The sequence below is a fragment of the Microtus pennsylvanicus genome, chromosome 4, assembly GCF_037038515.1.
Source record: "Microtus pennsylvanicus isolate mMicPen1 chromosome 4, mMicPen1.hap1, whole genome shotgun sequence".
Classification (NCBI taxonomy): domain Eukaryota; kingdom Metazoa; phylum Chordata; class Mammalia; order Rodentia; family Cricetidae; genus Microtus; species Microtus pennsylvanicus.
This window is the reverse complement of record NC_134582.1, coordinates 108,138,902-108,164,047: the sequence shown is the minus strand read 5'-3', so window position 1 is coordinate 108,164,047 and position 25,146 is coordinate 108,138,902. Positions and strand designations below refer to the sequence as shown.

The window sequence follows — 25,146 nt, the reverse complement described above, 5'->3', positions numbered from 1 at the left end:
TGCTCAGACCCATTCCTGCACTACGACCTCTTTAGTCTTCGTTTATTTCTTCCACTTATGTGTTTTTCCCACCAAAGTTAGCCATTTCTATTTACAAAACTACTTTTAAAACCCAACAAAGATATGTGTGGCCCGATTCCCATGTCAGTATACCTATATATTTCGGTATGTATGCATGTATCATTTAAGGCTTTAATATGGTCCCTGCAAGCTCTCATCATTATTCAAACAGTTCACTGATATTAGACATATATCCATGAGGAGAACAAGGATACTTTTGTTTCCTCTCTGATCTAGCTCCTATTCTTAAAGAGAATTGTATAAAATACTTTTGATCTTTGATCAAACCTTTTATTTTTTTTTTGTCTGTTCTGTGTTAGACATCAACCCTTGGGTTTGGAATACAAAGAATGAGGTGTCCTCTGCATCCTTGAGGTGCCCCAATCAGAAGAATTGTGAAAACAAATATGCAAATGATGAAACTGTCTTATTTCTTCTAACTCACTTTTAAATTGTGTGAAACAATGAGCTAGCTACATTTGTTTCCCTGTTTTTGTGGGCCTGATCATTGAATGGCACTTTGATTTTATAAATAATTTTATGAAGTTTTAAAAAAAATTAAAAGAGCGGTGGGATCCTTTGATTCTTCTATTTTTTTTTTTTTAATCTGGACCAAGAGAAGGAATATGATATAGAAGAAGCCAGTGGGCCCTGTGTTTATGTGGAAAGAGAATACCGCTTTCTCCAGCATGGAGGGTGGGTCTTCTGGGTTGCTACTCACATTGTTTCTGGAGGTATACATGGTCCTCGTTTGGGTTTTAAGAGCACAGAAGAGGACCTCGGACTGGATCTAGACTTTGAGGCCACCTAGTCACTTAGGCTGTCCAGTGCTGAGGGCCGGCAGGGCCTGACACCCTAGCTGCCCCCTTCTAACGGAGCACGCTCTGAACTTCCATCCCCTCTTCTCTCCTGCTTGCGTTCCTCTCTGTGGTGGTGCTGGCGCTGTTAGGTTGATGTAGAGAGCAATGTTGACATCCTTGATTGTCCTCTGACTGTAAGTCATCACGTTTCCTTTGTCAACCTAGATAAATGGACCCTGCTCTCCCGTTCTGCTCCTGCCCTCCTTGCCTGTATGACCCCTGTTAGCTTCTCTCCCCATGCTCTTGATTCTCCCAGCTTTCTGCAAATTTAATTTAATCTTGGTAGAATTTATAGTTTTGCTTTGTAGTGGTAGTTTGGTGCCTTTCTTCTTAGGGAAAATTGCAATGCCAACAATACTCCCCAGCAACCACAAAAAGGAATATTTGGGTGTCTTCCTGAATATAAGCAGTATTTTTATATTCTCTGAAAGTTTCAAGGCTGGTTTTTACTAATTTTCCCTGAGTACTTGCTGGCCAGTATTTCTAAAGATAATCTTTGAATCAGGCCTTTTCCAGATTACGTCCTGTGTCTATGATAAACACCAGGACCAAAAGCATCTTGGGGAAGAAGGGATTTATTTCAGCTTACAAGTCACAGTGAGGGAGGCCAGGGTAGGAACTCCAGCAGGAACCAAGTGGGCGTTCTTCTTGCTGGTGTGCACCCAAGCCCTTGATCAGCAAGCTTAAGCATCCAGCCCCAACTCCCTGGGGATAGCTCTAGCCATGTAGTTAGCAATCAAGAAAATGCCCAACAGACATGCCCGCAGGTAAATCTGGTCCAACCACTTATTCAGTTAAAGTTCTGATTTTCTAGGTGTGTCAGGATGAAAACCAGGATTAGCCATTACAAGTCCAAATCCTTGGAACCAGTGCAATGGAATCCTCCGAATGCTAAGTGCAAAGTAGAGAAGCTAGGCTGAGCCAGCCGAGTGCCTCTGTCTAGTTGTTAGTCCTTCCATAATTCAGACCCAGTTCCCTAGCATAGCTTCCTCCAAGTCTAGGGTCTGGGGTCCTCATTCTCATTTTGCACAAATTACGATGAACTGGCTTTTGGCATACAACATTTGACTTTTACTTTCCATTTTTTTGGTTGGTCTGCTTATTTATTCTTCTCTAAGTAAATTTACGAAGTTAAAATGTAGTGATAGGAACTGTGGGAGACAGAGACAGCCTCATGGGGGCAAACCATTTCTGTCCTTTGGAGTGTTTGAGTTTTTAATTCTTTTCTAGAAAAAAAAAACAGAAATTCAAAAAAAAATCTTACTTTTCCTTTGGACCTGGATTTTATAATCCAAGTGGAATGTACAAAAATTGATTTAAATGGATTATTTCCTAAGAAATACTGCTGATATACAGTGAAGAAACACGCCCCAGGATGAGGTCATTCCTGCCGTATCGAAGGGAGCCTTTCTAACTGAAGCCTTCTGTGGCCATGTTTTTCTTTCACAGGAGATGGCTAATATCTTGGCTCAGAAGCAGCTGCGCTACATCATTTTAACAGTGAGTACCTATGTGTGCCAAAGTCACTGTGCCGGGGAGAGATGACCTGGCGTTTGTGGGTTGTTCTGGGATTTGCCACTGGAGTTCATCAGTAGGGCCAGGCCGGGAGAGGGAGAGTGTTTTAGAATTGCCACAGACAGTGCCCTACTGCAGCAGCTGCCTTTGTCGCTGGAGGGCAGAGTCATCCTGCTGGAGGAAGTCAAGCAGAACAGAACCAGGGCATCAGCTTGACTGCTGGTCCCTGGGCTTAGTTTTGCAGAAAAAGGAAATCAGGAACGCCTCGGCTCAACCAATCCACCAGTATGAGCTTGTTCTGGTTTTGATGAGGAAGCTAGTTGGAAGGATGGAAGGTCCTGAGAGAAGATCCTTAAACTTCAGCAGAAAAGAAGCTCATATTGTTAACCTTGTAAATGTTAAGAGATGAACCAAACAGAGAGGGTTCTTTACTACCTCCTTACTGGTTATTGGGAGGAAGCAAGTTTAATGTTTATCAAACTACCAAACAGCAACAACCCAATCTGATGTTGTAACTCTGGAGTTCTGCAAGCTTACACACACACACACACACACACACACACACACACACACACACACACACACTTAAACACACACATGTGTTTTGTCATTGTTCAGGTACATTGTTGCGGTATGGAGAAGAAAACAGATTAAAAGGCCACTACCACCATATAAAACTGGTGACAAAATTCACTGAAGGAGTGGCATGTCCTACAAAAAGGAATGTGGGAGCCACACAAGAAGGAGGACCCAGGGTACAAGACAGACACAGGAAAATGTGGGCCAGAGCCTGTACCATGATTTCCTAGGGAAGGGATGCTTCAAGGAACACATTCCAGCAAAGTGGCTGTTCAGGTTCAGGATTGACTAGCTTGGTGGTTGCAGTGGGCTGTAGAGTTCATGGGTTGTGTCTAGTCCGACGGTACCGGACTCTGGGTGTTCAGGACACTAGAGGGTAGCCTTAGCCATCTTCGTTTGCACATCAAAGTTTTCTTCCTGTGGCATGGGGTTTGGGTGAAGGTTCTTCTGGGTAAGGAAGAAGTCATGTGTCAGAACTTCAGAATCACGACAAGAGTTAACTTTGTGTTCTAAAGCCTTTCTCTACTAATTCTTAAAAATCTGATTTGTCAACCACGTCTCTAGCATGTCATCCGAGCACAGCGGGCCATCAACAATGAGATGGCACACCAGTTGTATGTGCTCCAAGTGCTGACCTTTAACCTTCTGGAAGACAGGATGATGACCAAGATGGACCCCCAGGACCAGGTGAGTGGGGGCTCCCCACAAGTGAAAGCAATGACAGAGAGACAGTATCATCAAATACCCCTCCTTGAGCTACTCTGAAATCAGAAGTTTGATAGATTTTATAATCGTTTTATTGCCATTATAGGACATGGGTATGTGACTTTAAAGTCTGAGTGAACCTAGGATCAGCACATAAAATGAACGGGTTCTTCCCTGAGGCCCTGTGCACATATGTGTTCTTCGTTTCTGGCCAAGAGCTTGAGGGTAAAGCCCTGGGCTCTTGACCACAATACATTGAATGGAGTCAAGTTCCCAGGCGACTGAGAGGGCGTGGAAAGCCATGTGTGGCATCGCTTCTACAAGCGGGGAGCAATTTCCATCCTCTAGTAACTGAGACCCTGGGCAGAGAGAAAGACCTCTTCCTTTCCCTCGGCGACTTCTCATTTCTAGGCTGACATTTTTGTTGGCTGGCTGTTTGCTCTAACTCCCTGCTACCTTTCTCACTGCATATAGAACATTCTGTTTCCATCCCGAAGGCTTTGAGGCAGCTTCCCTGACTGAGGGTAGAGTGAGAGGAAACAGCTGGAAACCCTGCCTCGCAAGCCCCCGCTGTACACATTTTCAGCTCACAGAGCCCTGCAGCTTTGCAGAGGAAAACATTCATTATTGGCACGTGAGGGCCTGATCTGTTGCAGATGTGGAGCCGCACGTGTTGAGTGTGTGGCTGCTGCTGCCCTTCATCCATGGGGAGAGGCTGTGTGATGAAGAGCGATGGGGAGGCTTAGAGAGGCCAAGGGTCGTGCCCCAAGTTTTTTGTCAGGCCAAGCCTGGTAATCCCAGGGAGATAAGACAGTTATCTTGCTGCTTGGACCGAGGGGGACCAGTGCATCTTAGTGTGGAGGGAGGGACCAGTGCATCTTAGTGTGGAGGGAGGGGTCAGTGCATCTTAGTGTGGAGGGAGGGGTCAGTGCATCTTAGTGTGGAGGGAGGGACCAGTGCATCTTAGTGTGGAGGGAGGGGTCAGTGTATCTTAGTATGGAGGGAGGGGGACCAGTGCATCTTAGTGTGGAGGGAGGGACCAGTGTATCTTAGTATGGAGGGAGGGGTCAGTGTATCTTAGTGTGGAGGGAGGGACCAGTGCATCTTAGTGTGGAGGGAGGGGTCAGTGCATTTTAGTGTGGAGGGAGGGGTCAGTGCATCTTAATGTGGAGGGAGGGGTCAGTGCATCTTAGTGTGGAGGGAGGGACCAGTGCATCTTAGTATGGAGGGAGGGGTCAGTGCATCTTAGTGTGGAGGGAGGGGTCAGTGTATCCTAGTATGGAGTGGCACTCTTTGGAAACTCTTCCTCCTGTTTATTGATTTATCATCTTAACCAGTGACTGCATTCACATTCCTGTAAATCTTGCTGCGGTCATCTCCAGGCCTCTTTTTTTGTTGCCAAACTGAATTTCTGTACCCATGAAACCATATTTACTCTCCTCCCATTGCTCCCCGCCCTTCTGGCTCCCTCTAAATCACTGTTCTGCCTCCTGTCCCTTTTAATTTGACTACTTTAGGAAGACCCAATAAGTAAAAAAATATTTGTCACTTTGTAGCTAGACTATTCTACACTGTTTTTATTATTATTTTTCATTTCTTAGATTACAGTATAATTGCATTGTTTCTGCATCCCATTTCTTCCTCCAGTCCCTCGTATGTACCTACTTCCCTTGCTCTCAAATTCATGGCCTCTTTTTCTTTAGTTCTTTTTATGTATGTGTGTGTGTATTCTGAAGTACATAAATACAACCTTGTCCATCCATATAACGTGACGTGTGTGTGTGTGATTTGTGTGTGCTGACCATCGGATACTGGATAACCAGTTGGTGTGCTCTTCCCTGGGGAAGACTGCTTCCCCCACACTTAGTATCCCTTAGTTTCCTGTAGTTGTCTGTGCAGGCGGAGGCTTGGGAGCTTCCCCTCCATGTCAGCACCGTCTCTTGGCATTGTCCTTGTTCGTTCAGGTGTTCTTTTGGCAGCCACGTTGGTGAGACTTCATTGTTGTAGCTTCCCTGATATTTTTAGAAGACACAGTCCTACAGCATACTTGCAAGGTTGTTTTATATGGTAATGTATTAGAATTCGCTCCTGTCTAAGGCTGAGCGATACCCCATGTATGTCTGTAACCAGTCTCACCCTTGGAAGTCCACGTGGCACTGTTTCTGTCTTTGGGCTCTTCCTTTATTTTTACGGTGTGGTAGTTTCCATGAGTCAGGCCTTGGTGGGGTGGGAGATCCATCAAAGCTCAAATGCTGCTCACCAACCTCTTACTTTGCTTCAGACAGAACATTGCTCACAGATTCTCCGACCTAGCCTCCTCCCGTCACGGCCCTTGTGTTGTGTTTGGGGCTTTTACGTAGGATTGCCCTGGCTAATTGTTATCAGAACTGCAAGGGACTTGGCTGAAGGACAGCTGTAGATCAGTGCCAAGCCCGCACAGCACAGAGAGCCTTCTCTCACTTAGGACATGGGTCGTCTCTTTTCTGCTTCGCCTGAGTGCAGTGATTCACTTAGACTCTGGGGGAAGCGGGGTTCTTATGTCACAGCACACAGTGAAAGCAGCTTTCCTTTATGCCCTTTTCCCCCTCTCTAACTCCTTCAGGCTCAGAGAGACATCATCTTTGAACTTCGAAGAATTGCTTTCGATGCCGAGTCGGAGCCGAATCACAGCAGCGGCAGCATGGAGAAACGCAAGTCCATGTACACGCGGGATTACAAAAAGCTTGGCTTCATTGTGAGTACGGTGTCTCCAGCGAGCTCACCCCTCCGCTCCTCCCCGGGGCTGACCTCAGTCACAGCGAACGTGTGGTCCTCTTGTGCTGTACAGAATAGTTTCCACATTTCCAGATGTTTCGCTGGTTTAAATAGGATCACATGCAGATCTCTTCTGGCTGTGGAGAAACGGAATAAGTTACACAAGTGTGACTAATACTGGGCTTGTTTATGCAGTTCTGATTTTAAGTGTAACCGAGAGTAGCTAGCCCGGGATGCATTGAGCCTTCCTGAGTGAGCCTCCTTCCTAAGATGCTGTGGTTTTCCCAGGCTGAGTGAGCGATGGCAGTTCTGGGATGCGTCTTATTACTGGGCTGGTGATTGGATTGCTCACACAGTTGATTCTCTGTCGAAAGAGAGCCGGACCTCTCCTGGAACTGAGTCATGATGAGATTTATACACAGTTTGTTTTTTAAGTCTTATTTTGCTACGAATGTTAATGGTTGGTTTACACACCACACGCACGCGCGCACGCACGTGCACACACACGCACACACACACACACACACACACACACTTTACAAATCAGAACACCTGTCTCGAGTCTAGTCCTGCTGTTATGGTTGTCGACTGCATTTTACTCTTACCCTGAGTGCCACAAGTTTGGGAGCGACCTTTAGCTAACTTGAAATTAAGTTTCCATTTCAACCTCCGTCATTAATTACACAAGTAAGATTTTGGCTTTAGTGGTTAGAAATCACTAGGCAGTGGTTTTTATTTCAGATGCTCTTTGGAAAAAAATCTCAACTAGCTTTTGATTGCGCCAAATTGCTTTCAATAAGCATCCAGTCATTCACATTTTATCTAGAATGGGTCAAAGTGACCATTTTTCAACCTTTCATAATGTCTCTTTAATTAAAAAAAAAAGTCCAAGCTATTGGTTTTATAGTGTAGATCTCTCCAAATAAGAATGTTTAAAGATAACGTATTCAACTTTGCAGATTATTTAAAAATGTTTTCTGGCGATATTTCTTCCACGTCTCATATCTTTAGAAGAATTGAGTTGACTGGTGGGGCTTCCTGTGTCTTGGTATCCATAGGTGTCACCTCTCTCACATTTGCCTTAATCCTTTCACAGGGGTGCAGCCCAGTTAAGATGGACCCCATCCCCCTCCCACTTCACCTCCTGTGCCTTAAGGTGGACCCCATCCCCTCCCACTTCACCTCCTGTGCCTTAAGGTGGACTCCACCCCCTCCCACTTCACCTCCTCTGCCTTAAGGTGGACTCCACCCCCTCCCACTTCACCTCCTCTGCCTTAAGGTGGACCCCCTCCCCCTCCCACTTCACCTCCACTGCCTTAAGGTGGACCCCATCCCCCTCCCACTTCACCTCCACTGCCTTAAGGTGGACCCCCTCCCCCTCCCACTTCACCTCCACTGCCTTAAGGTGGACCCCATCCCCCTCCCACTTCACCTCCACTGCCTTAAGGTGGACCCCATCCCCCTCCCACTTCACCTTCACTGCCTTAAGGTGGACCCCATCCCCTCCCACTTCACCTCCTCTGCCTTAAGGTGGACCCCCTCCCCCTCCCACTTCACCTCCACTGCCTTAAGGTGGACCCCATCCCCCTCCCACTTCACCTTCACTGCCTTAAGGTGGATCCCATCTACTCCCCACTTTGCCTCCACTGCCTTAAGGTGGACCCCATCCCCCTCCCACTTCTCCTCCTCTGTCCTCCAAGGTTTCCTTCTGTGTGGGGAGAGCAAGACACATCTATTTTACTTGGAAGCAGTGCAGGATCATCTGGTCTGTTTTATACACAAATCATCAGAATTGCCACATGGAACTCATCCTGGCAGGGATCTCTCTTGAATCATGTACCAGCTATCAACACAGTGTTTGCTCTGTGTCCTGTTTATCTGCCCAAGGTCCTGCTGGATCCAGACTGCAGTAAGGAGGCCAGAGGAGAGCAGGAAACAGAGGTGGCTGGGTGTCTCTGAGAGAGAAGTCAGGGTGTCTGGGTGGTGTTTCCAGCCTGTGGATTTGTATCCTGAGCCGAGGGATGAGCGATTTTCCCTGTGTTGTGCTGTCTGCCCTAGCGTTATTGGTAAATCCAATCCGACTTCCGTTTTCAGGTGTAGGTGGCTGTTGACCTTCTGTTTTGTACGTGTTCCGTTTCTTGAGTATGCGATGGGCAAGGGTGGGGCTTTCTCACCGAAAGTCAATTTGATGTGATTCTGAGGACTCTCAAATTTATGTGGCAGTATCGGCGAAGACTCAAGAAGTTCTTTTCTTTTTTTTTTTGGGGGGGGGGGAGACTTTCACTAGAGAATATCCCAGAGGGAACGCTGCGTTCCTACATTTTTTTCCACGATTTTTTTATTTTAAAAACCTCCCTAGAAGAGTCTCCCCAGGCCGAGGCCAGGGCCTTGCATCAGAGGGTTGAGAAGTTGGAAGACCGTTGAGGAATGAGCTATGCTGTAAAGGAGCCAACAATGTTGACACGCTGATGCTTCATTGGTGAACCCCAGTCCTGGCAGAAACAAGCCTGGGTACAGATTCACAGGCTCGTTCTGCCACCTAGCGGCCGCTCTGCGGAACTGCTGCAGACTTGTTGGCAACTTTCCCCTCCGTGGTCTCAGCAGACCTGTGTTAAGACAGCTGGGATAGTTATGTCGAGACCCCCAGGTGATTTGATGTTTTTCTTTTCTTTCCTTTTTTTTGTGAAGCGTAAGTAGGCGTTATTTGTCCTGCAATTAGCGTTAACTACTTTCAGCAATGACTAGCTCTGAATCAAGCAGTTTGGTGAATACATTCCTATCAACCACATGCTTTTGAATATAAGCAGTTTAAGATTAGCTTTTAGGACATTTTCAAAATTAGAAAATACCATAGCAAAACAAATTGGTAAAGCTGATGGCATCTTGTTTTCCGATTTAAATTCTGGTGAAACCTCCCTGATTCTCAAAGAACAATATGTAAGTTCAATAAAGGACAAGACTATGTCTGTTCTCAAGGAGAAATCCTTTAAAGATAAGTAATGGGGACAATTAATCTTCTAAGAATCACAGCAAAGAGAGATGAATTAAACCTTTCAAGGCAATAATAAAATGACTAACAGAAACCATCACAGAATACCAAATACTGATAGAAGGGACTTTCAGAAATATTCTTTGGAAACTGCATCAAGTCTCTGGTGGCACCCTAAGGAAGAAGGGTGCAGTTTATCTTGAAGTCAGAAAATCATTTATTCTCTGTGCTAATTTGGAGGTCTCCTTCCTCACATAGACTTATCAAGTAAAATGTTCTTCCCGGGCTATACATAGTTCTAATAAATTCACAACCAAGTTACACAGCTTAAAAAAATTATGGTATGAAGAACAAATCTTGATTGTAAGTAGATTTTGAGGATAGTTACCAAAACAATGATTTAATGACAAGTTGACATTAAAACCATCCATGGCACCAACTCAGAAGGGGCTGCTACCCCAACAAGGCAGAAAGGGCACTCTTTTTTAAGTATGACAGTTTGTTTGATGGAGGACGTAGATGGATTTCACACTCCTTGGCCCAGCATCCCCAAAGAACAGGGCTTCCTAATAAAAAGAATTCTATAAATGTATGTATAAAGACAGGGTCTCACTAGAGTGTCCCAAACTCCAGAATCTTGATATAAGGTTACTGTGTGGCTTGTATGGTTTGTAGCAACAGAGAAAGACATCTTGCTTTAAAACAAAGCTACTTGATCTTCTAAGGTGGTCATGACTCCTGATTTGGAAGAGCCAGGTCCCTGTGGGAGAAGCTGGCTGCTGACATTCTTACTGAAATGGAGGAGCCACGAGGTCATCTGTAGAACAGCCACCAGGGTACAAACCATCCCACTGCCTGTAAAGTCTATGGGGAACTGTTTTAATATTTGGTGACACTTGTAGCCCCGATCAGGACTCTGTCAGAGTTTCTTTCTAGCTTGACTTTCATTCTGCTTCCTGGTCAGTCAGGGCAGATAATTGATTAAAATTCTTCGTCTCCTTCTTATTTATTTATCTGGTGCTTCCCCATTCTATTGCCTCAGCTAAGAATATAAAATGGAAAATAAAACACTCTGGCTTTCAACCATTCTAATTTGCTTTAACGTGAGAACTTCTAGACATTTCTTTTAACCTTTTTTGTAGTCATCTTAAAAAAAACAAGAAGGCAGAAAGGATAATCAGTGGACTGGAGGGGTGGCTCAGTGGTTAAGAGTACTGGCTGCTCTTCCAGAGGTCCTGAGTTCAAGTCCCAGCACCCACATGGTGGCTCATAACCATCTGTAATGGTACCTGATGCTCTCTTCTGGCCTGCAGGTGTACATGCAGAGTACACACATATAAAATAAAAACATGTATTTTTCCAGAAAAGATAATCATTGATATGAATATACTTCCTCAGAATTAATATTCACATCCAGATATTCAGGAGGCTCTCTGTCTTCTTGAGTGATAGGAGGTGATTATGCAGTTTTACAGATATGATTATACATAATTACAAGTGCAGGGCTTGCTGTCATCTCGATATGTTTTCCTGAGAGTAGACAGCAGGAACTGACAGGGACTGTGTTTGTGCTGACCTCCCGTTGCCTTCCAGTCTCCACGCTGCCGAAGGCTGCATCGTTGGTTTTATATGCTATTACATGGAACTACTATGAGAATGCCACTCTGAGATTAAACACGGGCTCTGGATCCATGTTGCTCACACCCTTTCTCACCCCCCCCCCACTTAGTCTGTGTAGTAATGCAGGTCAGATCCCCTTTCTCTCTCTCTTTGACACCTTCAAATAAGATACTTGGTCATAGCCCAATGGGCAAGCATTTGATCAGCTTGTTTAAAAGCCTTGGGCTCAGTTCCTCCAAACTGCTAATTAGTAAATACAGAAATAAAACCAAGGAAGATATAATAGCCATCTCTATCAATAAATTGATGATCCTAAACTATTGGATACTTAATCAATTGTTGAGTGATGGTTAGCACGTGGAAAGAATCCACAAATCTAGATGGTTTTATGTGAAGTTATGAAAGCTACGGGCAATGTTCTTGAAATGGTGCCCAGTGACTGAGACACCGTGACATGCGGGGACAGGAAAATGTGGAAACTGTCGGTTGTCCTGGGCTCAGTGAGAGAGTGCACTGTGCGCTTGGTAAACTGCTGACCATTCGCATGCCCAGCGTTTGTGCTGTGTAGAAAGAAAAAGAGTGAGGGAAAGATTATAAAGATTTTTATATTCAAAAAGGTTTGAACTACACAGTCAAGCCTCATTACTCCTGGATTCCATCCTTAATAATTCTCCTACTTGTCCAAATTTATTGTAACTGCAACATGAACATTCCAGATGCGTTTCAATGTCATTCTCAGACGTATACATGCTGGCCGGCAGCTGCTTGGCTCATGTTTGGATGCAACTCCCCTGACACTGAGCAGACTCGGGTGTCAGCCTGCACCCTGCAAGCAGGCTTTCTGCAGCCTGCCTCAGCTCACTTTCTCCCCTCCCTGTTTTTAATATCGTAGCACTGAATTATTGCCTGCGGTTCCTAGGTAGAAGGAGGCTTTGATGTGCTATGTGGAGAAAATGCAGAATGTGTGTTTGGGACGTGGATTTACGATGCAGTTGACTGCATGCTGAATGAAGCAAATGAACCATAAATATTAAATCAGGTGTCTTTAAGTAGAAGTACACTCAGACGGGGAAGCTGCAGTACTGCAGCGCTAACAACAGCAGATAAATTCGTGACCAGAGGCTCACCTGAATCTAGGCCCGTGCTGCCCCAGGAGCCGTGCAGTTGTGAGGTTAGAGCTTGCCGTGACGTGACGTGTAAAGCATCACTGAGAAGGTGGCATTGCTCAGTTGGTAAAGGTGCTGGCTGCCAAGCCTGAAGACCTGGATAGGAGCCCGGGGACCCACAAGAAGAAGAGTGAGTCCTGCAGGTTGTCCTCAGACCTCCATGGCTGTGCTGTGCACACACATATGTTTAATTGAAAAACATCATGAGTGCTTCTGATGAGGAGAATCCGATGTACTTGGTTGCTATCCTCATGTAGCCAGAGAGGAATGCCCTAGAGGGTCTTGTCCGTGGAAAGTGGAGAGCAAGCCCCTTCCTGAGTTACAGGGTTTCTGCATACACCTCGTGATCTTGGAGAGTACAGGAAGGTGGAGTGGGGAGGATTGATTTGTGTATTTGGAAGCAGAAAATGCCTTGGGAAGTGCTTTGCTGCTAACCTAATACCACGTCCATGCGCCTGGATGCGTTTACTCTAAAACTGTCGCAAGCTGAGAGCTCAGCCCATAGCAGCCTGTCTGCTGATTTAGCATGGTGCCACCAGGGTTTGAGCAGGTTTGCTCACTGCCCATGTGCCTCGGTCTCTTCTAATACAAGGACAGCACTAGTAAGAGTGGCTAAGCCACTGTGGGTCAGGGAACTTAGGCTGTGACATTGCTCTCACTTTTGTGGTGTTTGTCTCCTTTTTTGCATGAAGGAGTTTACAGAAAGCACAGCGCAGAATGAGCTTTGCTGAACACTTTTCCCCTGGAAGAGTGTGATAATGGGGTGTTATTATTAGTCAGTCCTGTGGCTTATATCTTTTTTTAATTGATTTTTATTGGGCTCTACATTTTCCTCTGCTCCCCTCCCTGCCTCTCCCCTCCACTTCAACTCTCTCCCAAGGTCCCCAGGCTCTTAGTTTACTCAGGAGATCTTGTCTTTTTCTACTTCCCATGTAGATTAGATCTATGTAGGTCTCTCTTAGGGTCCTCATTATTGTCTAGGTTCTCTGGGATTGTGATTTATAGGCTGGTTTTCTTTGCTTTATGTTTAAAAACCACTTATGAGTGAGTACATATGATAATTGTCTTTCTGGGTCTGGGTTACCTCACTCAATATGATGTTTTCTAGCTTCATCCATTTGCCTGTAAATTTCAAAATGTTATTTTTTTCTGCTGTGTAGTACTCCATTGTGTAAATGTACCACATTTTCCTCATCCATTCTTCAGTCGAGGGACATTTAGGTTGTTTTCAGGTTCTGGCTATGACAGACAATGCAGCTATGAACATAGTTGAGCACATGTCCTTGTGGCACGGTTGAGCATCCTTTGGATATATACCCAAAAGTGGTATTTCTGAGTCTTGAGGAAGGTTGTTTCCTACTTTTTTGAGAAATCGCCATGGCTTATATCTTAGCTACATATGTACCCCTAAATAATAGATCATAAAAGCTGAAGGACAATAACACTTTTTAGGCTCATCATACTTCTTAAAATTCTGTACATTTTAGGTCTATAGAATCCTGGAGGTCCCTGGGTTCTCGGTGAGGAAATCCTGACTAGTATTTGTGAGGATACAGGCTCCATCTTGTTCTTCCTACCCAGGGAACTCATGGGGATGCATACAAAGGGATTTTCAGAAACCTAGTGTGTGATTCCCATGTTTCTTTTCTTTCATTTTGTTCTTTTTCTTGTTTTAGACAAGGTTTAACTATGTAGCCTTGCCTAGTTTGAAACTTGCTGTGTAGGCCAGGATAACCTTGAACTCATAGAGATCTTATCTCTGCCTCTGGTGTGTTGGGATTGAAGGCCGCAGAGGCATTCCCAGCTTTGTACATGGTGCTTGTGAACGCACAGATACTGTGGGCCTGGTTCTTGGGGAACAACTACCACCTTTCTCAACATCCTTGATGCTTCTTCACTCTGATTGTGTACCCTCTCCTCCCATCGGACATGTTGGTGTCAAGCACTAGGTCCAATAATTCCTAGGTACAATATTATTGTATCTCTGGACCAGCTCTCAAGGCTACATCTAGGGTTTCAGGAGAAAGTCTATAGCGCAACAAAACTGAACTTAAAGATTTTTATTTGAGAAGTATGGAGTAAATTTACATATGGACTGTTTGAGTCATGTGTTCTTAAATTTATTGTCTATTTTAGTTACAGTTTTAATTTTACCTTTATAATTTTAATTTTAAGTTACAATTTTTATGTTTTTAGTTTTTTAAGTTTTGTTACATAGGTATGTATCTGTTTTACAGGAGGCTTTTTGCAATAATAGAAAAAGTTACAAAGCTGTCTTTGAAGGTTATAGTATATTTTTTGAATAAGCAGTAAGGGGCAGAGCCATTTATCATGCAACCTAAGATATTAAGGTTTCGGGTGTAAGACTGTGACCAGTGGCTGGGGGCAATGTGCCCGGTGAGACAAGAAGCAGACAGATCTGCACAGAGAGTCAGGTCTTTACCAGCCAAACTTTAGTAAGCAAAGAACTGGCATAGTCTCTTAGTTTGCTTTGTGTTTATAACCTTGGCCAGACATCTGTGACTTTGTCCTTGTGTATATCTGTGAAGTTTTTAACTTATCTGTGTATAGAAACATTCAGTCTAGCTTGAATATTTAGTGTGGTTTGAACTTGTTCTGAGATAAAAATGAGCTAATGGGTGTGTAGGTTTGTCTTATACTGGGGAGAAATTTTTTATGTTAGTTTGAGTTTAAGGAACAAATTGAGCTTTAAATTGTCTTACAGTCCTCGTGAGACAATAGAGCTAGCTATGAAGCATATACTAGTATCTTTTATATATCAAAATTACATAGCTTAATGAGAAGTCATTTTCCTGACCATCTACGGATATATGTGTCCATAAGATTGAGATGTAATCGGTAGATTTTATATATATATATATATATATATATATATATATATATATCACCTGAGATTACACATTACAGTATAGGTATTGAGGAGACACCGTAAATGGTTTTGCCCATGTAAAATTACTCAGGACCCACAATTTCCTGAGTCAGTGGTCCTGCAAACCTTGCCTAACTGGAATTCTTCTCCATCAGAGAATCATTCTTCTGTGGGTTGACATCTGAACACTCGTTGTCACCTATGGCCTCCGACACAATATTGGTTCAAATTGAGGCAACATGGAATTAAACCCAGAACATGAATTTGAGTGGCTGGAGAAGTGGGGGGAGGGCCTCACAAAGTTTAGGAGAGGGGGGGAAACATGACCAAAATTATTATATCAAAACCAAACAAACCAACAAAAGAACAATAAAAAAAACCAGCTAGTTTAATCACTAATAAAGGCAGAGCAGAAACAGCCACCAGGTGGTGCAAAAGCACAGCCGTCAGCTTCCACCCTGCCAGCTCTGGCTTGACATGTTTAGGGTGCATTGCTTGAGAGCTTGCAGAGTTAGCAGGTGCAGGAGCCAACAAGCCTGCATTGGTGCCCTGGAAGGGACTAGCAGCATTCTAAGATGTCTTTCGGTCCTCCATGTGAAGTGGAATTTGCCCGCTGCACCTGGGAGCTGAGTTTTATAATCTATCACCTTCCTTTCTGGGGTCTCATTTTTGATCACTTCTCTTTCTGCTGCCATGAAAGTTTCTAAACGTGGCATAGTGCAGCTAGTTTTATTTTGTCGTTCTGTCTTATCATGGAAATGTTGCCAAATGTACTTGAAACGGAAAATCCAAGTCACTATTGGCTAAACAACACGAAGAATATATTTTGAGGTTTTAAAATGCACTTCCCCAAACCATGTGGCAGCAGTGCCACCGAGAGGTCAGGAGTGGCACATGAGTCGAAGTGAGCCAGCACGCAGGGAAGCTGAGCAGTGGTCTGGAAACGTGGGCCTGGCTCTGGCGGCATTTCTTGTCTAAGTAGCGCCTTTTGGCAATCAGGCTTCAACATTTTCCTTTAAACTGTATGGGCTGGGTTTCGGCCTGTGGCCTTTCTTGCTTGGCTTTGGCTAGATAACATAGGTCGTAGTTTACCCTGGCTTCACGTGCAGAGACCACGGTTGTCTAAAGTTATAGCTGACAAAGCGGCAGAAGAAAGTGATGGTGGAAAGCTGTCCTCCAGAACCCAGGAAACCCAGATCGTCTGCCTCGCTCCTCACGGTGGAACTGAACAGGTGCAGTTCAACACTAGCAGGGTTCTGCTTAGAGCGCCACCTACTGATGCTTGCGGTCTAGCCGACCGCTTCTACCACAGGGCAGCATTATCTATATCCCAGGGTGCAGAGAAACACCCGAAAGTCACTCATAACTTGTGGATCTGTTCTTCCCTGATCCAGCTTTGCTGTCCCACTGCCTCGGAACATAATGGCCCAGATTGTCACTCTCTGAGGTCAAGGATCAGCCCCTGTCTCCTTTGGTTGCATTTTTGTCCATTTGGTGATTTTATGAGTGCAATATGTTACTCCCGCTTCTTGACGCAGCAAGGGGGTGGAACAATAGTTGCAATGTGGAATAATCCCAGTTCAGGGCCACCAGCAATCTGCAGTTGTTACTATATGGAAAGAGAACACGTGGATAATTGTACTATTAAAGTGCTTTGATTATTTTAAAGGAAGCATTTTGAAGGAAACTGGTAAAAGCAATGAATTCATTGCCATGACAATATCTGAGTTTAATTCTTCCTGTAGCTTTTAATTTTTTAAATTAATTTTGGCTCTAGACAAAGTTTATCGGGGTGGTTATTGTAAGTGGGAAGAGGAAACAGGTTTATTCTACTTCTGGTTTCCCAGCTTTCTTCTATTTAGGACCTGCTGCTGCAGACCTCGGAATGGAAGGTTTTCTCCCTATTGAGTCGATCTGATTTTTGGCCACTAGGGAGCGCTCAGAACAAAGTCAGGTAACGAAACTCCAAGGATGAGAAAGAGCAACTCTGTTCTTAAGGGGCATTTAACCTGCGATGTATGTATTTCTAAAAGGTTCAGGAGGAATTTTCCCAGTCTGTAGTCTTCTTCTTCCATTTTTAGCCTTAAATCTATAAGAATCTCCCTTATAATACGGTTGTGATGGCAGGCAACTTATGAACATTTTCACCTTTTTCGTTTCATACAACCCTGGCAGCGTTTCTTTGTAAACGGAACTCTGGAGCAAAAAGGCACCATCAGGAGAATGAAGGGATGGTGAATGGGGGGTGAAAATGAGAAAACAGGAGAGGCTAATGGTGTTCTTGGGAGAAATCCAGTTTTACTGCAGACGGTGCGCATTATGTTTTTACGACTGGCACCAGACTCCAGGCTTTGCATCTCTGTTCCATTGCTTCTTAGTTGCTGACCGACCATGCACCGTTTAACCTTTTAATGGCGCATTAGCAAGGAGGCTACAGTAGCCTTTCCTGCTTAGGCTTGTAATGGAGAATGATGAGTTAACAGACACCAGAACCGGCCTCACCCTAAGCAGATTGTCATGCACCCCGTGTGTGTGTGTGCACGCGCGCGCGCACACACACATGTGGAGGCCACAGGCTAGCCTCCCAGTGTAACGGCCAGGCGCTCTCCATCCTGTTTCCTGAGTTAGGGTCCCTCAATGGTATCTGAGGCTCACTAATTAGACTACACTAGCTGACCGGTGAGCCCCAGGGATCCTCTGTCCCCATGTCCCCAGCACAGCAGCCTAAGCTGAGCTGACTGCAAGCCCATCCACTTTCTGTGTGGGAACTGGTGATCGGCTCAGGTCCGCAGGCTTGTTCAGCAGGTACTTACTGAGCGAAGCCCTGACCCTGTCCCAGTCTTGCTATTGCTGTTGCTCTCTGTAGATGATGCTGAGATGGACTGGCACCTGTGCTGGCCCTGCTGCATGACTGGAGCGGTTCTTTATCTGACCGTAGCCAAGTGAGTTAAGGAGTGAAAACAGGAGGCTTCAACACCAGACCCAGCGCCGGGGACAACACATTCCCTAATCCGTGAATTCTAGGGAATTTTCCTAAGAATCTTTATAAAATAGCACTTTTTTTTCTTACCACTTAGCATAAATGTTTCATAGTGGAGGAGTTTTTGTTTTCCAGTGAGGCTCTAGCATTGGGCACATCACTAGGCATGCATCTGTAGACCCAATCTCCTAGAGCATCTGCTCTCATGGAGGCAGGATTTATAAAAGCAGGAAAGACTCAAAACCATGGCGTATTGCTTCATATAACATAAAATGACTCTATGCATGATATATTTTTGGTCTTGAAGAAAATGTCTTGTTGTGTGGACCTGGCTAACCTTAAGTGCATAGTCATGCCTCACCTGCAAAGTGCCATAATTACAGGTGTACAGGCGTGCACCACCACACCCAACTGCCACAGAGCCCTGTTGGGGACACCTAAGTCCTAGGATGAATGGCACCAGGACCACTGTGCATGACTAGAGTCTAACTGATGATGAGTATTTAAGAGGTTCTGGCTCTTTGCTGCAGCTACCTCAGTGGTATTTGGATTCTGGAGAATTATATCAGGGCATCCCAGAGCACGGTGCTGGGCATTTTGTGGGGGGACAGGTAAGAACTGATGAAATGACCAGATTAGAGTCTCATAACTGAGCCACCAGCTTTCCACTGATGTTGATTCTGACCGCTTTGAAGAGTCCAACGTGAGCTGAACATGCCTCTTGTTTCTGGCCCTGTCTTGGGACACTGCACGGTTGCAATACACTTCATATTGTTCCTGTTTGCCAAGCGCTCGCCACTTGCCAGTGTCCTTCCTCACTCTGAATTCTGTGTGATGTGAACTTACTGGCCATATTCACTTGGACACATCTGTTTCGTGTCTGTAAGGAAGCTGGAGCTGGGAGCTGGCTCCATGGCGTGGGATTCTAATTCTGGAGATGGCATTTTGGATGTGTAGGAAGATGTTCAAAAACCTTTCTGATGGGGAGGGACAGAACCAATTTGAGAATCACATGGTTATATAAGAGCAGTTCCCATGCAGGCTTGGTTCACTCTCTGTTTTGTTGTGATTCATTCTGAAGAAGAGAGTGGAGTAGGGGGGAATTTTCCGTGTGCTCCTGCAAACATGCTAACATTTGAATGGCTGTTCTGACATGGCGCTTGGGACAACGTACTGATAATGATTGCATTCCCCAAGTAGTTAGCCTGCTGTTCGTAGGTCTTTAGGTAGTCCATGGGAGGTTTACTGATTTCATACCACTAGATATGGTATACCCAGAGTTGCATCTCCTGCCCTGGGAGTCGCCGCATTTCGGGAGCTTTTCAAGACCTCGGTCCTGTAGGGATCCTGCGATAATATCTCAGTTCATCTGAGATACAAGGCATAGACATCTGATGTAGATAGGAACAAATCATGACTTTCCAATTTCATAAGTTTGCAGTCCCCCTTAAAGAGCTTCAGTGTTCAGCTGGATAAGGACATACAAGACATTGTTTTCATTCTTTTGATGTTTAACCAAAGGTTACACTGCAATGGAGGCAAGGCAGAGGAGATGAAAACAGCTATCATTGTATGGCTTTTCTGTGGCTCCCAGTACTGTAAGGGGGTATGAAAGACACTCTCCATGCCCTCTAGAGTCCTTGAAAAAGTACCAAATGCTTGCTTTACCCTCGGGTTATATTGTTGTGCATAATATTACCGTCAATGAGGAATGAACTCCAATTCTCTTGTCTCTCCATGAGGGGTGTATACGACACTTCTCAAACGGAACCTGTAGGAGCAAGGTCACAGGTCTGTTGGGTCCGAAGTCGAGGAGTGCTTGCTTGTTTCAACAGCCTTCAGCCTGCTTCCCGCAGGTGCTAGGAAACCTTCCTTCCTAAATGTCACAGCAGCCAGCGTCAGCGCTTGTTCTCAGTGCTGCATTCGTTGCTTCTCTTTCCCACTCTTCTCCCTGACTTAGAGACCCTTTTCCGTTTCTTGTTCACCCTTCTATGGAGCCAAACAAAGCAGTGAACGAAAGGGAAAAGACAGTGTCTTGAAGATTCAGTTCGTAACAGCGCATCACTCTTTATTCAGCCACAACCCAGGTGCTGGTCTTGTGCAGTTTTTATTTTTCCCATCTCTCATTGTTCACACAAAATGAAGTTACAAATTTTGATTTTGGTTCCCTTGATCAGTCTGCAGGGCTGTCTATGTTTACCTGAGAAGGGATGCACCAAGATCTTACTTCTTAGTTCCACCGAAAGGCTTTGCCTATTGTAGGGCAGCTGCTTCCTTGTTATTCCTGAGCTCAGGAAACGAGGAGGGCTGGCGTGTGGAAATCAGTGAGGCTCTGCATCCCAAGGGTCACCAGAGAGAGCACGTTTGGGAACAGGCCTGTCGGGAGAACAGCCAGGTGAGACCCCAGAGAAGACAGCTCAGGGCTCACCCTTCACTCTCTTCTGAGGAAAACAGCAAGCTCTGAAGCTCCATCTCTAGCTGGTTGCTTGTGGGTAAGAATACGCACCAGGTGTCAAAGGCTAAGGAGCTTTTATGGGTTCCAGCTGTCCGGATCACCAAGAGAGTGCATCTCTCTTGGTTACCTGTATGCTACCTTTATAGATCATGGGATGGAATATGGTCAAGTGGGCTTTTAATCTGCCCTAAATGTAAGAACCAAATTATCTGGTTCATTTAAAAATACCTAGCTATTAGCATTTATGATATTTAAGACTTTGAATCAATGAGCTTCTAGTCTCAAAGGTGAGTTAGGGAAAGCCTAGGCCTCTCTGGAACTCAGCTGATGACCACGCAGTCACTCTGGGCCTCCACATACAGTTTCCTCTGCTTGATGTCGTTCTCTTCCACAGTTCTCGGCCTGCTATTGCTTCTCTAGGAGAGCGTAGCGAGGGCCGCGCTAGCTCTCATCCCTTCCCAGTTCAGCTCTCATCGCTGCATTGCTAGCACTTGCTCCTAACTCGCTACCCTCCATGGCACTAGGACCTTGTTTACTTGGCACAGCATTGCATCCCTGTCACTCAGCATAGTTTCCATCTTCAGTAGTCATGTGCTGAGTGTATGTTAAATGAACAAATTAACGAATGAATTGGTGGATCAGTAACTAATTCTTCATTTAAAAAAGAACAGTTGTTTACTTTGTGTATACATTCAAGTAGAGTCATATATATATGAAAATATATATATTATGGAAAATAAAGACTATAAAGAGTCCTCAACATTCACAAAGGGAATAAGAATACCATGTTAGTGGAATCCGTGGAATGTTCTAGTGAAAGCAATGATGGGTGTGAGTAGCTGTGTTGAAGTGGGGAGCAGGGGTGAAGAACTAGGATTAACAAATTGAAGAATAGAATTATCTTCCTATTTCTGCTCCTTTTAATCCAGGTCATGGAATACATTTGCTCGAGCATTTGGCGTTTGGTAAATTTTAAAGTAGGAAATTGTTTTTGATTATTATGGCTAAAGCGGAGGATTTCCCAGTTGTGTGAAGAGTGTGGTAGGAACTTGGGACAGCCTGGGGGTGATGTTGGTGAAGACCAGGAACAGGGACTGTGGGAACAGGAAGGAAAGGATAGATGTGAGAGCGAAGGTACAGAATGTCAGGGTTGGTGGCAGGCTGTGCGATGTAGAACAGCTTGTATGGACGGCAAACGGGGTGACTCTTCCCATATCCAGGGCATGTAGCTTTGACCCAGGAGATGAGTTCTTCCTTTGTGGAAATCAGCATCTCTGGTCTGAATGTGCTTCCCACAACCCAGATCTACACAGTGAGGCTGAATTCTCATAGCAGCTATTCCTGCTCCTATGCAGGAGCTCAGTGGGAGCCTATTAACCCCTTCCTTGCTACGGGGACAGCACTCAGGGTGCCATTTTTGAGCCCTTGTTGCAGAGAATCCGCTGGCAGCTTGAGGTTGGATTTCTCAGTAGCTTGACCTGTTGCAGAGAAAGCTTTGTTCCTGATGTCACCCTATTTGAAGTGGTTTATGACAGCAGCCCAAACAGAGATGGAGGACCTCTGAATGACTCCAGGCCTTTTCTTTGACAGTATCCAGAAAGCCATCAAAGACCGAGTAATATTTGCTCATGAAACACTATCTAGGCAGTGTTTTGTTATTTAAAAAAGAAAGCTTCAATGGAAAAAGAAAGGAGAATTTCCTATATCTGGTATAAACCCCACACATTGGGTCTGGGGTGCTTTTCTTTAAACATCACTACAATTGTTTATGAGAGCATGAGCCAGAGAGCATGCTGGTTTGTAGAGGATGAGAACCCAACTAAGATTTTGCCCAAGCTAGAGTTTATATTCAGCCAAGAAAGGAGGCCAGCACCACCTGCATGGGGGTGTAAGCACCTGCCTTCAGGTAGAGGAAAAAGGAACCGGAGGAGATAGTTGGCCAAGGACAAGGCCAATGAGGAAACTGCTGCCACAGGACCGAGCCTGGATCATGAGCTGTGAATACCACAGAGAGAAGCACACGGATGGGAACTGAGAGGGCTGCGGCATTTGGAGCAGAGCCAGCAAGAGGAAGATGCTCGGGTGCCCTAGAGAAAGGAGTTTCAGAAGTATGTAGGGCTGAACCAATGTCCCATGAGACTATCTGGTATGAATCAGCTGGAAATATGAAGGGTTTCTGGATGGCTGACCACCTTTAATGAAAAGATTTATTTTTATTATAGTTGCTCTATTGTTTTGTTATGAAAAATTTAGTATATATTGGAAAAAAAGGGAAAAAACACTACAGGTTTGCCACTTTCACAGAAATTGGGAGCTTTTGTCAATATACTCTGTCTCCCTCCTGTGCACACATGTCCTCTCCTTCTCCCTCCTGTGCACACGTGTCCTCTCCTTCTCCTGTGCACACGTGTCCTCTCCTTCTCCCTCCTGTGCACACGTGTCCTCTCCATGTCCTCCTGTGCACACGTGTCCTCTCCATGTCCTCCTGTGCACACGTGTCCTCTTCTTCTCCCTCCTGTGCACACGTGTCCTCTCCATGTCCTCCTGTGCACACGTGTCCTCTCCATGTCCTCCTGTGCACACGTGTCCTCTCCATGTCCTCCTGTGCACACGTGTCCTCTTCTTCTCCCTCCTGTGCACACGTGTCCTCTCCATGTCCTCCTGTGCACACGTGTCCTCTCCATGTCCTCCTGTGCACACGTGTCCTCTCCATGTCCTCCTGTGCACACGTGTCCTCTCCATGTCCTCCTGTGCACACGTGTCCTCTCCATGTCCTCCTGTGCACACGTGTCCTCTCCATGTCCTCCTGTGCACACGTGTCCTCCTCATGTCCTCCTGTGCACACGTGTCCTCTGCATGTCCTCCTGTGCACACGTGTCCTCTTCTTCTCCCTCCTGTGCACACGTGTCCTCTCCATGTCCTCCTGTGCACACGTGTCCTCTCCATGTCCTCCTGTGCACACGTGTCCTCTGCATGTCCTCCTGTGCACACGTGTCCTCTCCTTCTCCCTCCTGTGCACACGTGTCCTCTCCATGTCCTCCTGTGCATACGTGTCCTCTCCATGTCCTCCTGTGCACACGTGTCCTCTCCATGTCCTCCTGTGCACACGTGTCCTCTCCATGTCCTCCTGTGCACACGTGTCCTCTCCATGTCCTCCTGTGCACACGTGTCCTCTCCATGTCCTCCTGTGCACACGTGTCCTCTCCTTCTCCCTCCTGTGCACACGTGTCCTCTCCATGTCCTCCTGTGCACACGTGTCCTCTCCATGTCCCTCCTGTGCACACGTGTCCTCTCCATGTCCTCCTGTGCACACGTGTCCTCTCCATGTCCTCCTGTGCACACGTGTCCTCTCCATGTCCTCCTGTGCACACGTGTCCTCTCCATGTCCTCCTGTGCACACGTGTCCTCTCCTTCTCCTGTGCACACGTGTCCTCTCCATGTCCTCCTGTGCACACGTGTCCTCTCCATGTCCTCCTGTGCACACGTGTCCTCTCCATGTCCTCCTGTGCACACGTGTCCTCTCCATGTCCTCCTGTGCACACGTGTCCTCTCCTTCTCCCTCCTGTGCACACGTGTCCTCTCCATGTCCTCCTGTGCACACGTGTCCTCTCCTTCTCCTGTGCACACGTGTCCTCTCCATGTCCTCCTGTGCACACGTGTCCTCTCCATGTCCTCCTGTGCACACGTGTCCTCTCCATGTCCTCCTGTGCACACGTGTCCTCTCCTTCTCCCTCCTGTGCACACGTGTCCTCTCCATGTCCTCCTGTGCACACGTGTCCTCTCCTTCTCCTGTGCACACGTGTCCTCTCCATGTCCTCCTGTGCACACGTGTCCTCTCCATGTCCTCCTGTGCACACGTGTCCTCTCCTTCTCCCTCCTGTGCACACGTGTCCTCTCCATGTCCTCCTGTGCACACGTGTCCTCTCCTTCTCCTGTGCACACGTGTCCTCTCCATGTCCTCCTGTGCACACGTGTCCTCTCCATGTCCTCCTGTGCACACGTGTCCTCTCCATGTCCTCCTGTGCACACGTGTCCTCTCCATGTCCTCCTGTGCACACGTGTCCTCTCCATGTCCTCCTGTGCACACGTGTCCTCTTCTTCTCCCTCCTGTGCACACGTGTCCTCTCCATGTCCTCCTGTGCACACGTGTCCTCTTCTTCTCCCTCCTGTGCACACGTGTCCTCTCCATGTCCTCCTGTGCACACGTGTCCTCTGCATGTCCTCCTGTGCACACGTGTCCTCTCCATGTCCTCCTGTGCACACGTGTCCTCTCCATGTCCTCCTGTGCACACGTGTCCTCTCCATGTCCTCCTGTGCACACGTGTCCTCTCCATGTCCTCCTGTGCACACGTGTCCTCTCCATGTCCTCCTGTGCACACGTGTCCTCTCCATGTCCTCCTGTGCACACGTGTCCTCTTCTTCTCCCTCCTGTGCACACGTGTCCTCTCCATGTCCTCCTGTGCACACGTGTCCTCTCCATGTCCTCCTGTGCACACGTGTCCTCTCCATGTCCTCCTGTGCACACGTGTCCTCTCCATGTCCTCCTGTGCACACGTGTCCTCTCCATGTCCTC

The 25,146-nt window shown here is 46.1% G+C and overlaps 1 protein-coding gene across 8 annotated transcripts in view; it reads left to right on the top strand.

The window, feature by feature from the left end:
* Window positions 1-25,146, top strand: part of Elmo1 (engulfment and cell motility 1) — a 532,076-nt gene that overhangs the window by 202,614 nt on the left and 304,316 nt on the right. For 5 of the 8 annotated variants that reach the window (XM_075970130.1, XM_075970129.1, XM_075970131.1 and 2 more), the window contains 3 exons: window positions 2,370-2,420; window positions 3,579-3,701; window positions 6,322-6,453. In XM_075970130.1, coding sequence (XP_075826245.1) covers window positions 2,370-2,420; window positions 3,579-3,701; window positions 6,322-6,453 — 306 coding nt within the window. Of the gene's footprint in view, window positions 1-1,009; window positions 1,055-2,369; window positions 2,421-3,578; window positions 3,702-6,321; window positions 6,454-25,146 lie in introns of all 8 variants that reach the window. The other 3 variants (XM_075970127.1, XM_075970126.1, XM_075970128.1) reach the window with 1 other exon arrangement.